This window comes from Gopherus evgoodei, chromosome 11, assembly GCF_007399415.2.
Source record: "Gopherus evgoodei ecotype Sinaloan lineage chromosome 11, rGopEvg1_v1.p, whole genome shotgun sequence".
Lineage (NCBI taxonomy): Eukaryota > Metazoa > Chordata > Testudines > Testudinidae > Gopherus > Gopherus evgoodei.
Window position 1 is genome coordinate 10,959,986 of NC_044332.1, and position 17,976 is coordinate 10,977,961.

Consider the following 17,976-nt stretch of genomic DNA (forward strand, 5'->3'; position numbering starts at 1 on the left):
AATTATGGTCATTAGGGTACACGCTTTTGCGACTCATTATGCCATTTCCCATCAGTCCAGGAAGAATGTTAGTTTTTTGGACATTTGTTCTACAATCACTGTTCAGATAGACTGCAAACCTGCCTCAATGTTGTTCTGCTTATGTGTCACCTACAATGGATAAGATGTGCAGTCACTTGAAGAAAAAATGGTTACCTACCTTTTTCATAACTGTTGTTCTTTGAGATGTGTTGCATATGTCCATTCCATAACCTGAATTCCTTCTCTCTCTCTCGGGAGTTTATCTGGTAAGAAGAACCTGAAGTAGATTGGGGGAGTGGCTCTGCTCTCTTATACCGGCATGCAGTGGTGCATGACGATATCACTCAGGTCACCCTGATGGGTACCATTCAGGGGAAAAAGTTCTCCAACGGTGCACAAGGTACATGCTCAACTACAATGGAGTGGACATGGGCAACACATCTGGAAGAATAATAGTTTTGGAAAGGTAGATAAAACTTACCTTCTGTGCTCTTTCCACTTCTGTTGAATATTGTCATTAGTACTTAAACAAAGTGTTTCTCCTATAGCTTACCTTTCTTTCCTAATTAATTTTGAAGTTATAATGCTGAAATATTAACTAATTCCAAAGCAACAGACTGGCATCAATACAGTATCATAATGTCACAAAGATACACAGGTTGGTTAGCTGTGTGGGGAAGACCTAGGTCCCAATTATCCCCCCGCATCTGTGCTCAGAGTTAATACTTCGGAGGCATTAACACAGACTCTGCAACTGCCCTTCACCATCACCCTGAGGGGAGATTTTGCACAGGCATAGCCTGTGAGACGGGAGATCCCGGGTCTCTGAGTATCTCAAAATTCACTGATTTAGGGGGACTGAGTACTTGTCCATTCCATAGCTGGACCAACCCGTCTCCCCACTCTGCACTGAATAATGAAGAGGAAATTCAGAGTTGAAAGTGATTTGCATTCTGTAGATGGACTTTTACCCCATAGAAGAGCATGTGCCCCCTAGTTTCAGAAGTGATAGGATTTATTCAATATCTGTGAATCTCTCTCAAAAAAAAAAAAAAGTTAGGTAAATTAATAATTGATTGGCAGTTCTACTAGACCGGAGAATTAAGAGCTTCCTTAATTGACCAGCACTCTAAATTCTCTACATGTGCAACAGAATGCATCTATTTTCTAGTCCTCCATGGTTCAATGTTTTTCCTACTGTGTATCTGTTTAATACAAAAACTGCTTGTTGCGTAGAGGTAGTAATACCAATTCAAAAGGAAACTTGTTCCATTCTCTACACTTTTCTCTCTCTTTCAGTACAAACACACTATCATCATTAGTCTAAAAAGTAAAGTAAATTCTTATAGTCAGTAAACTAACTAGAGAAGAGAGCATGTGGGTAATTTGTTTGGTGTACTATTCAAACTGTTAAGAAATTAGGCAACAGTTTTCTTAGTAGTAGCAGGAGTGCAGTTGTTACTGGTGCAGATGTGCACTTTCAATCTGATCATTGGAGGCCTATTAACAATTACAATTAAAAGTTGGACAGAGGAAGGAGGGACACAGTTGGAAGCATTTGAGTATACCTACAGGCTTTTGAGCAGTACTGTTAATCCTAGCCAACAGCTGGCACATTTTCTGTGTAACTGATAGATTGAAAATTGTACTTGATAATGCAGTTTCCTACTAGTTATTAAAATGTCATTGCTGTTCCTTAGCTAAATACAACCCAGAAACAAAGTGGAGGGTTACTAAGGGCTGGCAGATTAATCTACAGCTAATGCTATTAAACTCATTTGATTTTATTGTAATAGTAGATGCATAATTGTCCTCTTGGATAGATATTTGGAGGTCCACCATTTTGGAGGGAGAGTGGAATAGGCAAATGGTGCAAATCCAATTCTCATCATCTGATCTTTGAAATGAAATAATCTTGCCACAGACTCAATGTAAAGCTTGAGAAATGTTTTTACAAGTTAACATGCAGCTACATCTGTTTCTGTATTATAGTATCAAGTGGGTGTAAAATCAGGAAGAGCATGATTTGACTAAACTCAATATAACGGGAGGCTGGAGAGAAAAAGCAGAGTTTAATTTTGCAAAGGTTTCCTGGATTTCAATTATGGCTTATTTCTGTATTCACACTTTACTGTATGTACTATATAAACAATCTTTTCCCTTACAATAGGTTCTAAAATTGTATTGCTATTTATTAATTTATTCATACAAGCAATTTTCTTTCCCAATTTCTTTCCTCTTCCCCTTTTTCCTGTAGATCTATCAGGTCCAAAAGGTAGGGTTTGTCTGGTCTCTTGTGTTATGATTTGCATGCATTTTTGTCACATCAGGGGCCTTGATACCATTTCAGAAATAAAACCCCTCAAGAATGCATGGTACGCAGCAGGTTTTTTCTGTGTGGAACTATCCTTAACTATTATGTGATCTCCATACCTTAACTGTTCCTCCTTTACCCCAGCTCTGAGAGTTCTTCTGGTAGTTAAGAAAATAATGTGCTTAGTCAAACATTTTAAAACAACCCTCTCCTCTGTCAAACACTCTTTTTAACTTTAGTATCTTTCTAGCTCACATCTCATAATTTCAAGTTATTCCCTCCTGCTGATTTGCATGTAAATGGTCGCATAGTCAGCGAAAATTAATTTGACAAATCAGGCATAATGTGAAACTATTTGGTGGCTTCATGTGTCATAAACTGTACAGTAGTTTTTGGAATTAATGCAAAAATTACAATTTTTAATGTTTATAATGGTAGTTATTAATCATCAGCAAGTCTTCATGTTATGTCAAAATCTCAAGCTGTACAATACTTGCTGTGCATGAACTGTATAGCACCTAAATGGAAAAATTGGTTAAAAAAATACTTAGTTATGATATCTTGGGGAAGAAGGAAACCCAAGACTATATAAACCTGCTGTTATCCACCTTATTTAATAAATGGCCTTTCTGAGACTGTTACCTTTCATTGCACCATAAGTGTCTTCTGAAAATCAAACTCTGGTTTGCTTTGACCTGTCACTCCAGTATCCTTTTGTTGCATGTTTCACTGGCTGACCATGTAGTGTAGGGTTCTGAAAGTACTGTTATACTCTGAAAAGTGAGTATGTAAAACAGATCACATCAATAAGAAAGTGTCGATTTGTTCAGAGTGATAGCTTGATTACATCAGTGGCAAAAATAAATGTTAATCTCATTATCCTTGCCGAATCAACTCTGTTTTGGGAGAGCAAGTTGAATTCAGCTTCTGTCTTTACGTCAACAGAGTTGTTAAGTAAGTCCCAATTATGGGATCAAATTTAACCCTTAGTTACACTACATATGTAAATCCCCATTGGAGGCATTCTGATTGTGTAGCTAGAACAAGGTAAAATTTAGCCTTCAGAATCATTACTACATGAACCAGGAACTACCTAGTTTAACTTTCAAATCCCATTTTTAGTGTTTTTAAAGCTGCCAGTTAGTTTTTTCTAAATCTTATAAATGGAGTAAACTTGATCCGAAATCACTGGCAGATGTTAAAACTGGAACCTCACAATGCTATTTAATGTCACTTTTCTGGCTAGAATAGCACTTGAAGCTCGCAATAGCACACTAACTACAAAGATCAAATGAATGGGTGAACATAATTTTTCATGAAAAAGTTCTAGAATTACTTACCTTTTGTAAGAGAAATCTGCAGGGAAACTAGATAAGTCAGCTTTGAATACTTGAAGAAAGAGACTTGACATAGTTGGTTTGGCAAATGTCTGTTATACTTTCACATATTTAAAAGACTACCAAATATTTTCAGTCAATATGAGGTGGTCATGTTTATATCAAAGCATTTTATAAATTAAATAGAACCTCTAAGACACTCAGTAGCCTTTCTTTCACCAGTGGTATTAAACCTTGTAGCTTTAGGTGGGTGGAGGAAGGGAAGGCACAAAGGAAGGCACTGTAAAACTGCCCGGAGGTAAATTTGAGAAACATTGAAATCTTCTGTGGATATCTCCTGGTCCTTGTTCACAAGTCTGAATTCAGAAGGCCAAGTCACAAACTGTAGGATTAAGTGTGCAGAAAGCATGGTTCACAAAACCTTGAGCATATTGTTAATTTTATTTATAAAAGCTTCCTATGCAAACACAGTGGGTTGGGTTTTTTATTTTCATGGAATTTTTAGGCTTGAATTGCATCATCTAAATCAATCTGGTTACCAGACATAATTCCAAGCAAATTGTTTTGGAGAAAATGTGCCGTTTTAATCAGTTTACCTGTCCTGAATATTACAAAGCAAAATGTGTAAGTTTTGCCAGACAGGACTCTGCAGTTGTCTAAACCAGTGCATTTATTTACAGGATTGGGACCTTACATTATATTTAATTTTGGGGTAGGTTGTCATATATATTACATTTCTACCCCAGCACTTGTGATGAGATGCATAAAGCTTGTAATCATGGTCAGTTACTGAAGAAAGCACAAGAAGAAGTACCAAAAACTGTATTAAGCCCTACCTTGAAGTACATTTTGGATTCTTATTTCTTTCTGGCTAAGCAATGTATGAGCATTGTAAAGGTTCGTGAGCCCATGCTTAAATGCTTTGTGGAAAAGAGAAGCAATAACTTATGTACCAAATTTTAAACATGCAAGTAAATTATCTTGCTGAATAAGTCTTTTTCTTTATGTTCTAGAATCATGATTGCATAGTGCTGTTAAACATATAAAGCACTAAATAAATGCTCTTATTTTTTAATTATTTTAAAAATGTTTGATTTAAATGGCAGACACTGCTTTTGGAAGCTTATATTCTAATATTTTTCATACTTGTATAAGACTGCAGTAAGCATCCATCCACCCATTCTCAATTGTTCCTCCAAGCCAATGATATCTATCAAGTTGATCATGTGGTTTTGTCTGTCCAGATTCTCCTAACTGAGCAGTGATATTTATGATTTGCTTTGAAAAGCACTGCTTTTCTCTTTCCAGGGGAGGAGGCCTCACCGAATCACCCCTTTAGTTTGAAGGCAAGATGTTTGTAATCGGAGAGAATTAGACAAGGACAGCCAACAAATGTCTCTTTCACCAAGTTTTCTCATAAGCAGATTGTTTTAGGAAGTAAGGAAGTGAGTTGATGCTAAACACTGAGTATACCATAAAAACTTTCAGTTCTTGAATGTTTAACTTAAATGTTATGAGATCTAAACAAAATAGGAAGCCATGCTTTTAAAAACAATTCCCTGTGTCCCTCTCAAAGGCACTGCCAACAACGCAGGTACAAGCAAAGATTAGATGTGGGCTTATTTACAATAATAGGAATCTTTTTGAGGAGAATATTAGTCAAATAAATTGTTCTGATGTGCATCTTCCTCCTAAATAGGAACTATCTGTGCTGATATTACTCCTCATTTCCAGTGATTCTTCTTTATAGCAGTAATTCTTTAATTTTATCTTAACTTTCACAAAGTTTGTCGTACTATTTTGTGTTAAGTAGACTTTCATTAAACCTCCAAAATAGAGCTTTTAATGCAGTGTGTATGTGGGAAGAAAAAACTTGAAATTGTTAGTTTACTGAACTCTAAAGCACTTCTTGTCTAATCCAATCACAAAATCAGTAGGGTTACTCCAGAGTTGTTTTGCAAAGAAACTATGAGCCAAGAAACTGAAGACTTTCTTCCTGGAATGCATGTGTGATATTTGGTACTGAGTGGGTGTGGGCTTTCCAGACCTTACCCTCTAGCTTTTGTGGTTCTGCACATCCTAAACTGTACTGCAGGTTCCTTATAATGTGTAAGCTCTTGCCATTCATGATATTGTACCACTTTCATGAGGATGAAAGTCGTGGAGAAGCCTATCACATTTTGAAAAGGATCTTTTAAGATTGTTCATTTTCATAAGAATACATGGAGATGAATGCTAAGTTAATCACTTTGTCTTCCTTCCAAGTGTACAAATCTATGGTTTGATGGAACTTTTCATCCTGAAAGTGTTATGTTCAGATCCCTTGTAACAAGTCTTGACTGAACTGGTTCAGGAACCCAAGACTCATTACACCCTTTCTCACTCCTTTCCCCACAGCTTTGCTTATGATTGTCTGGTTTAAAAACAAAACGTAACACTTTTCTTCTTTACAAGGAAGCTTGTTTCAGGCATGCGCTGCTTTTCACAGTGGCATCAAGGAGCTGAGTCACACTCTGCAATTTGCAGCTTTGCACTGGCATGTTTGTCTAATCCTTGAGCAGCGTGCATGTTTCAGTGTGAGAGATGGACTATGCAGCTTGGCAGAACCATGGCAATGCATGTCTCAAAGTTCAATGCTTATCTTTCTCATCTAAATTCTGTTTTTCCCTTTTCTGTCTATAGAAATATTATGGTCTGGATACAAAGTGGGGTGACATCGAGCAGTGGATGGTAGGCCTTGACCAACAAAGCTAAAAATAATTTTAACATTGAAATCTTGTACAGCTTACAATTTTCCGTGGGACAGGTATATTGCTATATTTGAAGAATTAATTTCCAATCTTATGAAGACTGTTGAACTCTGCATCTGGAGTAATGCTTGCATGTGTTTTTGTTTGTAGTCAGTTTGAAGGGTCTAATATATAGGATGTGATTATATAAGTTGTTCTGCTTCACAAAGCTCTGTTCCCAAACTGTTAAAACCGATTGGAATTAAAACACATTGCAACTATTGCTGGCATTAGCAATAGGATATACCTTTTTTTGGTCTGATTTTTTGTGATAGTTTGAGTTCTCAATGTCCAGGTTGAATAAATACTTAAACCTTTGGTGGGTTGTAGCCAGGGACATCTTTACATTGACCCTGTGATCCTCTTCAACTGTACCTTATACAGTGTAGTTAGAAGGGCAAACACCAACATTCATGCTCTTGCATTACTCTTGTGATGCTCCCACTCCCATCAGTTCTGAAATCTAACTTCCTAGCTTTCACTATGTAGGAAGCCATCAAACATGGATTAGCCTCTGAAGAATATCCAACTGTCCAATGGTCATAACATAAGATTGAAATAATTGCTCACAGTGGATTTCTTGATTTAAAATCACACACAGAAATTGGCTAAAGAACTGGAAAAGTTTTTTTCCCCGCTGATAACTAAAATTGTTGCTAAAACAGACCAGATTTGGTTTCAAATGTATTTATTTGTTTTTAAAAAGAAATTATTCTTTGATCCTTAGTTTATAAAGCCTTTCACTAGTTAGGGACTGGAGGCAGGGCTGTTGTTCCCAGGCTGGTCTTCAAAAGGGTACCCCTGACCTGGTAACATGAGTTAGTTTTTGGAAGTTGTTGGCTTGATTCTTGGAACCCTGATCGCTTTCCCCTGTCCCCCTAGCCACACACACACTTTCTTGGTTTACACTCCCACCATTGTCAAGGTGACTTACCATCCAGTCAAGGTGAAATTCCTCATTGAGTTTGAGGCCAAAAGGGACAACAAGATCATTTAGTCTGGTCTCCTGCGCATCACAGGGCACTAAACCCCTCCCCATTACCTTTGTCCTACTGACCTGAATTAGATTCAAGTATTACAGCCCTCAGAAGACTAAACTGTTCTGTGCCACAGGCAGAGAATAGAAGGGTTTGAGGTGCACCAGTGCCCAAGGCCTTGGCAAATGCAGGGAATTGATTTAGTGTTTTATATCCAGAGGATCCTAGCAGGTGACCCCTACCCCATGCTGCAGAGAGGCAAAAACAAAACCAAGGTCCCTGTCTTTCTGACCTAGGGAAAATTCCTTCATCACACTGAAAATGGTGATTAGTATGAGCATGTGAGCCAGACCTACCTGCCAAACCTGATGATACTCCCTTGAGAGCTCACAAGTCAGCCTTTGTCACTTCGAAACCTTGCATGCTGTCCGCAGAGAGAGCGAGAGCTCCCTATCTCTTGTTCTTCCCAAATCTAGAGCTTGGTTTTCTTGGGCAGAGCGCTAACTACAGAATATTGAAGCTTGCTTGAAAACCTACAAATTTAAACTCGCCTCTGGCAAATATAGTTGTACATCACGTACGTTTATTTTGCAGTCCACTTTTTAGCCATTGCTAAAACCATTTTGCTGAAATTTAGTGCATCCTATCAGATTGTCAGTGTTCAAAGTTCCCATACAAGGCAATGTATAATATAGCCCAGTGATTGCAAGTAGGATACAGATTCTTTTAGCTTGTTAGCAAAGGCCATGTATTTCACTGAAACCCACAGTAAAAGGTGGATTGCCTTCTCATTTTCACAGGGTAGAGAATGTCATTCAAATTGTGTAAGACTTCTTTCTGAGGGGGGATATAAGCTAGAAAGCTTTCTTTTAAAAAGAGCTGTAGCTACAGGTTCTCAGATCCATTAGGGTAATAAATTTAACTGTCTTAATCAGTGTGCTTGCACTGTGAATGTCTAGGTACTAATAAGAGAGACAAGCAGAAACTTCTTTTGGTGAATGAGACAAACTTTTGAGCTCTTCTTAGGGTCCCTGGGGAGCTGAAAAGCTTGTCTCCATAGGCGCCGATTCCATGGGTTCTCCAGGGGTGGAGCACCCATGGGGGGAAAGAAAAGGTGGGTGCAGTGCACCCACCAGCAACCCCTGTGTCAGTGCCTCCCCTCCCCCCAGTGTCTCCCACTGGCTAGTGGCCTCGCTGATCATCGCCTCCCCCTCCCTCCCAGTGCCTCCCGCCCGCCGCGGAAGGCAGGACACTAGGGGGAATGGCGGCAGAAGGAAGCAGGGCATGGATGGGGCAGGAAGAGGCAGGGCAGGGGTGGGGCCTTGGGGAAGAGGTAGAGTAGAGGTGGGGCCTGGGGCAGAGCCGGAGAGGAGCAACTGCCAGCACATTAGAAAGTCCACATGTATTCTTGTCTCTTTCACCAACAGAAGTTGGTTCAACTAAAAGATATTACCTCACCTACAATGTCACTCTCATATCCTGGGACCAACATGGCTATAACTACACTAGGTTCAAATAAAGAAAACAATGCCTATAACTTGCCATTGTATTTTAGAAATGTATAGTAGTGAAGAATGGGCTGGGATGAAGGAAGGAGGACAGGTATAGGGAAGTAGAAAGCTCTAATTCTTTTCCTCAGTTGCAACAGTGCATCATCTGTCATTATCAGATTAAACCTTGCTAAATCCAGCTTCCTTGTCAACCCTGCTGAGGTTTCATTTTTTCTTACTGAAGCTTTGTTTTACTATTTCTGTGCTTTCAATATTTTACTCTTCTTTTCTCTGCTGCTTTGATAGGAAGACACTGAGCGTTATTCTCGTAGATCCAGAAGAAATGCCTCGGTTAGTATTTTCTTTTGTGCCTGCTTCATACATATTTACATACGTCACTTCCAACACACTGGTAGTGTGTCTTTTAAAAACAAATGTATTTACTGTTAATTTGGTCCAACATTTCATGCCTCTCTGCAAAGAGTTATGGGGAGTTTTTTGCAAATTAAAAACCCAGTCTTTCGCACAAGAGAACAATGAACCTGTTTGTTTTGCATGACCTAGGCATTGCACAAAGAGGGGTTGTACAAGCTCCTAACCTGTTCAGCCTGTAGGGGAATACTTTAGAATTTCCTTTGGACGATTTTCAGGCAATACAATGTTTAATGTGGCTCTGTTGTATTTCCTCTCATGTTTGTCATCTAATATAAATGAAGCATGTACTGGGCAAGCCTTTTTCAAGGAGTTTTGGCACCAAAGATTTTCCTCCCTCTAGCCTCTGTTTCATTGATTCTGTCGTTACTTTTTTCATTGCTTGTTATCTGTATTCTTTTAATTGTTTCTTGTCTCCTACACTTTCTCTTCACTAGGCTTCAGATGAAGATGAGCGCATGTCAGTGGGTAGCCGTGGAAGCCTGAGGGTTAGTAACTTGTACAATTAAGTGCATGAATTTTTTATTGATGTTGCTGTTCTCTCACATCTTGCAACAAGTTCCTCTGCACCCTGGTAATTCCTTGTCTCCCAAATCTCCCAGTTTTCCAATGTTGTAGCCTTATACTTGAGTCTTACAGTGAAGCCAACAGTTCCTTCGTCCAAGGAGAATTGTATAGGTGTGTCAGTTTCATAGACATTCAATTGTAAATATGAATAGAAGTAAAGCATAACATTCCATAGAGATTTTTTTTTCTGCTGAATACTCTCTTCGCTAATCACTGGGGGAGATATTTAGTCAAGATGTGGGTCTACAGAATTTCCTCTTGCATGGATCTTTTTAAGCTATTCCAGTATTAGTGATCATATGAAGCAATCTGAGAAATGATGCAGCATTCACTCGGTTGGGGGTGAGGCGTCACAGTTTAGAAACTAAATGTAAATCACCTGATGGAAAGCACATCAGTTCAGTGTTACTGTGAACTAGTATTAATACTGTTCTTAGCTGGTCTTTTTAAATAGCTTGGAGATCCAGGTGACTTCTTCCTCAAAGCTGGCATTATTGAGATGTTTGGAGCCTATCTCCTCCCAGAAATGAGACTGGGGACTAAGGAAGGATCGCTTGTGCATGTGTAGTGAGCACAGCCACTTAGGTCTAACGTATACAAGATAAATTCACCATTTAAGAACAGTAACATCTTCCTAGTACATCTGAAAAACACTTGGTCACGTACAAAAGAGGTCCAACCAGTATACATGTACGTATATCAAAGTACTTCATTCTGTACCATTCCAGTGTGGACCAAATTAGCTCTCATCATGGTTGCGACAGTCCTGCTACTGTCCCATGGTGCACTGATGGTCTTTTGAAAACTCTTAATTCTGGAGCCTGTGGGATGGGTATTCAGAGGCCATTGCAATTGAAATGGTCTAGAGGCGTCCTGGCACTGACATAGGGCAATACTGCCACAGTTTGGAACATGAATTAGCATGGCTAGAGTGGGCACATAGAATCATTTGTGCCTAAACCCGTTCTGTTCTTCTGGTTCCATTAAAAATAATTGTTTTCTAATGCAGACAGAGTCTTAATGCAGTTAATGATAGCATTAGTTTACCTCTTTAAGATGATATAGATCAGTGGTTCTCAACCAGGGGCCTGGGGGCCCTTGAGCAAGTTTCAGAGGGTCTGCCAAGCATGGCTGGTGTTAGTCACTAGGGCCAAGGGCAGAAAGCTGAAGCCCTGTCACGCAGGACTGCAGCCTGGGGCCCCAATCCCCAGCAACCAGGGCTGAAGCCAAAGCCTGAACAACTTGTGATGTAGGGTGCCAGGCAGTTGTGGTATGGGGGGCCATAGAGTTTTTATAGCATGTTGCGGGGGAGGGCAGGGAGCCCCAGGGGAAAAAAGGTTGAGAACCCCTGATGTAGATTGTTCAGCTCAGACGAATTAAGATTATATATTTTAAAGAATGATCCACATTTCAATTTTCAATTAAACTGCTTATCCAGTGGTGACTATAAGGGCTTGTCTACATCACAAAGTTGCAGCGCTGGTGAGGGGGTTACAGCGCTGCAACTTAGGAGGTGTACACATCTGCAGGGCATCACCAGCGCTGCAACTCCCTGTTTGCAGCACTGGCCGTACTCCCGTTTTGTCTCGGGTGTAGAGGATCCAGCGGTGGTGATCCAGCGCTGGTAATCAAGTGTAGACACTTACCAGCGTTTTTCTTTACCTCCGTGGAATAAGCAGATATCCCAGCATACCTGAGGAAGCCTCTCTGGTAATCAAGCAGGTCTCCTTCCCCGCGGTTTGCTCTGGTGTTCTCCGAATCCCCCCCCCAAGCGGGTCTCCTTCCCCGCGGTTTGCAGGGGGGTTCGGGGAACGCGAGAGCACACCGCGGGGAAGCAGGTCTCCTTCCCCGCGGTGTGCTCTCGCGTTCCCCGAACCCCCGTGCAAACAGGTCTCCTTCCCCGTGGTTTGCAGGGGGGTTCGGGGAACGCGAGAGCACACCACGGGGAAGGAGACCTGCTTGCACGGAGGGGGTTTGGGGAACGCGAGAGCACACCGCGGGGAAGGAGACCTGCTTGCACGGAGGAGGTTCGGGGAACGCGAGAGCACACCGCGGGGAAGGAGACCTGCTTGCACGGAGGGGGTTCGGGGAACGCGAGAGCACACTGCGGGGAAGGAGACCTTCTTGCATGGGGGTTCGGGGAACACTGGAGCAAACCGGGGAAGGAGACCTGCTTCCCCGCGGTTTGCTCTCGCGTTCCCCGAACCCCCCTTGAAGCCGCCCAACAGCGCTGCAGTGTGGCCACATCTAACACCACTTGCAGCGCTGGTTGCTGTAAGTGTGGCTACTCTGCAGCGCTGGCCCTATACAGCTGTACTAATACAGCTGTAACAACCAGCGCTGCAAAATTGTAGATGTAGACATACCCTCAGTGTATTTTCATGGCCTGCAAGAAAATTAATGACTGAAATAGCCTCTCCAAAATCCTCATGAATAAGGGTCGCTGTTAGACCTTTAATATACTTTATTCTGATGGCCATTGGTAACTAAAATTTGCATTTCACTAAACAGGCTACATTTCTCACCCATAAGAAATGTCTGATTTCTAATCTCTCTGGAGTGTAAATAAGCATCCCTAATATCCAACAGTATTCCCTTGCTACTTACCATACAGTTTTTCAGTTTGAAGACAGATCTTTATCTGGTGCAAACTGGTGTAGCTGCTGAAGTCAGTGACTAGCAGCAGCTGAAGATCTAGCTCATAAATATTTACTAGTTAAGTTTGTGAGCAATGCCCTTGTTTAATAGAAAACTTTGTCTAATGGAGTCTTGTGGAAGAAACTTCATGCCATAATATCCCTAATATATTGCACCTAATTTCCTGTATTACTGTTAAAATGGGAGCCTTCCTTGATGAATCAAATTAAGCCGCAGGCTCCACTCCTGGTGGTGCCCTTCCGTCAATTCCTTTAAGTTTCAGCTTTGCAACCATACCATATCCAAATATTTGAGTTTTGCACACACTGAAGGAGGTTTGACCCCTAAATTTTAAGACTTGAAGAATGAGAAACCCTTGAGATTTCCTGCCCTGACCCAGAGGCAATTGTGACTTCAGGCCAAGGAAAGCAGGAGGTGGATATATTAGCTCAGGGGTTGGCAATCTTTCAGAAGTGCTGTGCCGAGTCTTCATTTTTATTCACTCTAATTTAAGGTTTTGCGAGCCAGTAATACATTTTAATGTTTTTAGAAGGTCTCTTTCTATAAGTCTATAATATAGAACTAAACTATTGTTGTCTGTAAAGAAAATAAGGTTTTTTAAATGTTTAAGAAGCTTCATTTAAAATTAAATTAAAATGCAGAGCCCCCTGGACCGGTGGCCAGGACCCAGGCAGTGTGAGTGCCACTGAAAATCAGCTCGTGTGCCGCCTTTGGCATGCATGCAATAGGTGGCCTACCCCTGTATTAACTCATTAGTCTGAACCAAAGTCTGTCCCTTAATAGACTTGGTTTAATACACATGATTTTATTCACATTGAAATAAAATACAACTAATTCTGTTCTTAGCGTTGATACATGGCTCACAATTGCTTAAAAAGACAGCATTGTGAATATGCTTTAAGTGGTTTGTGTGGACGTTTAGTTATGCTTCTGTTGACTTCTTTCAGGGGTCTTTGGTTTGGCTTTTTTATGTATGTATAAAAGTGAAATGAAAACCTGGGCTCCTAGGATCTAAGTTCAGAGTTCTCTGCTTCTTTTGCTAAGCCTAATTAACATAAAGAACACTTTAGAAACAAGGAAATGATACCTTGAATCTATTAAAGAGTTTGTAAAACTAAATTAGAGTCACAGAGAAATCTGAACTCTGGTCTTTGTCAGTAAGTAAAAGTGGAATTTGTTTGAAAACCTTTTGTTTCAAAGTTTACTTGTTATAGAAATCTTCATATTTGGATTTTGTATTATGGAAATCTTCATATTTGGATTTGATGTTAAATGGGTTTTTTAATTTCTCGGGAAAAGAAGCTGTTTTGCTTCCTGTGAAAGTTCTTTGAAATATCTGTGTGGGCACTCATGGAACACCATACAAGATGGGTAGAGTTTACAAATTTTCTCTTGAAGGGTTGGTTCTTTCTCTTTTGGACAGGAAGCTTCCAAACAGTGGAGAAATGTCAGAAGAATTATTACCACGTGAAACCTCCCAGCCCTCCAGATCAGCAATTTCTTTCTCACAGAGTTTTCGCCTGGAATCTTCTCCTCTAAGAATGTTTTACTGTGGCTTGTTCTGAGACCGATGAAAACTGCCCAAGAATCCTACCTTATCATGTATCTTATCTGGAAGCCAATAGGCTTGCTTTACCCTTACGTGATTTTTATTGCAGAAAAACTTAGAATATCATCTTCTGTTGGTTTTTTTTTTAAGACATGACCCTGGTTTCAGTCTTCTTCCACTGCAAATTCTCTTCAGTTTTCCCTAATAATTTCACAATGGGCCAAGTCCCACATCCAAGATCCTACAAAGTGAAATGTTGTTGTTGTTGCATAGTAGTGATGCAGTGTATAGGGACGTGTCTCTATTTCTCTTGTTACTCCGGTTGATGGTTGCTGAAGTTTCTGACTTCCGAACTGGTGCTGCCATTGCTCAAAACCAAGAAATTTTAAACTTTTACACCTCAGTACCTATGTCTTCCTGATTGCCATCTTTCGGTTTTTTGTATTCTGATAGTTTTTGTTTCCTCTCATGCTCTTGACAGTCTGACTTGGAGTATGCCAGTGCCTATCCAGTGGTGAGAATGGTTTGAAGTTGCAGTGTGTGCTGGTATTTTTTTTTCCCCACAATTTCTAACTTCTATTGCTATATCTGGTCAATAGTAGAGAAGGAGACCCAAAAAGGCAAATGACCATGATGGCAGTGTTATGGTCTCTGATGTGGATACTTGACTGCAAGGAATGAGAGACATACCACTGCTTCACTTAGCATTGTGACATTTGTCAGACTCAGCAAGGCAAAGGATTGAATAACAATCATGGAGAATTAACTAACTCCCACCTAAAGGTGTCATCCCTTAAGGGCTGCCTAGAGACGCATACATTGCCACTACTTACATCGTATCTGCTCGGAGGAGAGATGGTTTCATTCTCCAGTGCTCTATGTGGTAACCTTCACAAATACAAATCTCACTATATTCAAAATATATGTTTAAATGAGACATGAACAGCAAACTTTTTTCCTCTTTACCCCTGAGGGCATTCTGGGCCTAAAAATTTTGCACACAATATTTTAAAATTCTGCAAGTTTTATTTGTCAACAAATAAATTCAGAGGCAGTGCAGAGCCACTGACTGTATAAAGGTGGGAGATCACTCTACAGCTTTCCCATTCCCCGGGGCATGGAGTCAGTGGTGAGGCTGCTCCCAACCCTGACACAGCACAAGGCCTGAGCCTGGCCCAGAAACACTCTGGGGCCCTGCCCCTCTGCTCCAGGTGTGGGTGGGCAGGCTGAACCAGACAGGATCCAAGTGTGGAGGGGCTCAGTATGGGGGGGGAGATCCAAGTGTGGGATGAGAGGATTCTGTGTGGGACAGTCTGGGTGCAGGGAGTGCAGTGGGGGGGGGGCTAGATATGGGGGAATCTGGATGCAGAGAGGTTCGTTGGAGGTGTTCCAGGTGCAGGGGCAATGGGACTCTTCAAGGGCTTCCAGGTGAAAGTGGTTGAGGCTCAGTGGAGGGGTCTGGGTGTGGGGGCCTCAGCAGGGAAGTCTGGGTGCTGGAGGAGTGGAGTTTGGGGGTCTGGGTGCAGCTAGTTGGGAGTCAGTGGTGTTGGGGTCTGGATGTGAGGGCTCAGGGTGGGGGCTTGAGTGCAGAGAGTTCAGTGGGAGTGGTCTGGGTGCAAGGGTCGGGGTTCTGAGGCAGGGGGTCTGGGTGTAGGGGGCTTCAGATACAGGGGTTGAGATTCAAGGAGATGAGGTTTGGGTATGGAGGGCAAGGGGGGTTCTGGGTGTATGGGGTGAGGCTCGGCAGGGGTGTCTGGGTATGGGAGGTTAGGATGCAAGGGTGTTGTTTGGATGGGGAGCAGTTCCCTGTACAGTGATCCCTCCCACACAGCTGAGGAGTGATGGAGGCAGGAAGCAAGGGAGGATGCTGAGCTCCCTACAGCTGGGGGAGGTTTCTGAGGGTGGGTTTGACACAGCCCCAGCTACTCCTTGTAGGGGAAGAGGAAGTCCCATCCTCTCCTGCCTCCAACCCAGCTGGGACTAGCATCTGATCCTGGCTCAGGGTAGGGTCTCCAGCCCTGCAGTGATTTACCTCTCTGCTGATTGTTCCGGGTGCCTGAAACAATGTACCTGTGCAGCTAGGGAGTGGTGCATGACTGCTCTTGCAGCATCCCTTTGCTTACCTGCCAGAGTCATTTTTCTGCAGGGAAGCAAAGCTGTCATGGGGGAAATGAATTCTGCACATGTGCAGTGATGCAGAATTCCCCCAGGAGGACCTCGTGGACATTTTCCCCAATATACAAAGAGCTGTCTTGGAAATCACTAAAATCTAGGTAGAAAAGCTGTTATCTATTAGAATTGAATATTCAACTTTAATTTCTCATGTATTTCAAGCACCTTTTATTTTACATAACTCATTTCAAGTAGATCTGTTCTGGGAATCAGAAGATGAATAAATCTGCAGTACAGTATATATACTATGTCTGAATAGCTTTATCTTTGCTTGTGAAGATAAAATCAACATTCACAGTTACAGTATGTGTGTATATATACTTATTGCAGAAAGTAAAAAAAGGACCGTAAGATTGGGATACTTAAATCTGGGTTTAGATCACACAACGTTAATACTACTTCCTTGTGAGTCTATTGTGACAGAGGATAGGGTCTTGCTGTGCCTCCACAAAATGCAAAGTATAAGAAGATCTTTTTTTTAAAAGTTGCTGAATGAAGAGCAGTTCTTTATTTGAACTGAGGGTCATTTCTACCTCTCTCTAGCTGGCTGTTGTGAATTAGTGCTTCAGGCCTCCATATGAGAACTTGAAAACAAGCTCTTTCAGCCAATTTCATTGAAAGCTGTGGATTTCTCTCCTTTTCTGCATTCCCAACCCCTATTTCAAATTAAGAATTCGTTCACCCAACATATTCTATTTCCTTGGTCAGTGTCCTATATTCAGATACAGTTCTAACACTTACTATGCCTAGTTTTTGCATGGCTATATTGATGTATACGTATATATGGTAGAGGGCTCTATTCATTGATTTAATCTAGCAGGCATGAATAGTTTTAACTGTAGCTATTAATATTAACTGCATGGTTATCATTCTTTAATCATTTAAAATTATAAACTAGCAATTTGAATCTGGTGTGATTCTGTTTTCTATATCACTGAATGTGTACATTGAATCATGCTCTATAGATTTGTAGGAATACAAGACTTGGTTTTTGCATGTAGATCTGCATGTAGGACAGGGGGAAGATAGAAATACAAGAATTCATTGATCTTTTCACCGAGTATTCTTACTTTTACTACAGGCTGGATTAGAGAATGAGAGGACCAAAAAGAAGAACTTCAAAGCAGTATGTATTTAGAGATTGTTTTCCTCTGAGAGGGTTATGATGAGAGTGGAGAGAACTTGCAAAAATGTTGGCCATAGGGTTATGGCCAGATTGGGCCAAATAGTTTTCATTTGTACTGAGAAATCAACCTAATGCCAAGAATATATTGTAGCTCTTTGTGGTTGTGGGTGCATAAAAGGCACTAGGTATCAATTGCTTATTACAAAATGCAGTTCAGCCCAAGTGATCATACAGCAATACTGCTTAGAAGATTTTTTTCAAGATACTTTGAGTCTATATATATTGCATTAGTCAGTAGAAAGATGTAGGGAAAAGATGGTAGCAGCTAGTGTGACTGTAACTATGGTGGTATTTTTTTCCATGAGGCAGGAGGAAGGAGAATGTCATTTAAAGTAGCAAACCCGTAAATGTAATGGGTCAACATTCAATTTAACAAGCACATGTAAGTAGCTAATAATTGAACAATGCTTTAAGATTCTAGGACTGATTCATCAAGTAAAACAATTTTTACAGGCTATTTTTTAACACATTGGTGCTTTACACT

At 40.9% G+C, this 17,976-nt stretch overlaps 1 protein-coding gene across 6 annotated transcripts in view; it reads left to right on the top strand.

The window, feature by feature from the left end:
- LRRFIP1 (LRR binding FLII interacting protein 1) overlaps positions 1-17,976 on the top strand; it is a 216,694-nt gene that overhangs the window by 134,553 nt on the left and 64,165 nt on the right. For 2 of the 6 annotated variants that reach the window (XM_030579405.1, XM_030579401.1), the window contains exons 3-8: positions 2,279-2,296; positions 6,355-6,402; positions 9,235-9,279; positions 9,798-9,848; positions 14,616-14,648; positions 17,388-17,432. The exons of 2 other annotated variants lie outside the window; for them this stretch is intronic. In XM_030579405.1, the coding sequence (XP_030435265.1) occupies positions 2,279-2,296; positions 6,355-6,402; positions 9,235-9,279; positions 9,798-9,848; positions 14,616-14,648; positions 17,388-17,432 (240 nt within the window). The remainder of the gene's footprint in view (positions 1-2,278; positions 2,297-6,354; positions 6,403-9,234; positions 9,280-9,797; positions 9,849-14,615; positions 14,649-17,387; positions 17,433-17,976) is intronic. 2 more of the 6 variants (XM_030579402.1, XM_030579403.1) reach the window with 1 other exon arrangement.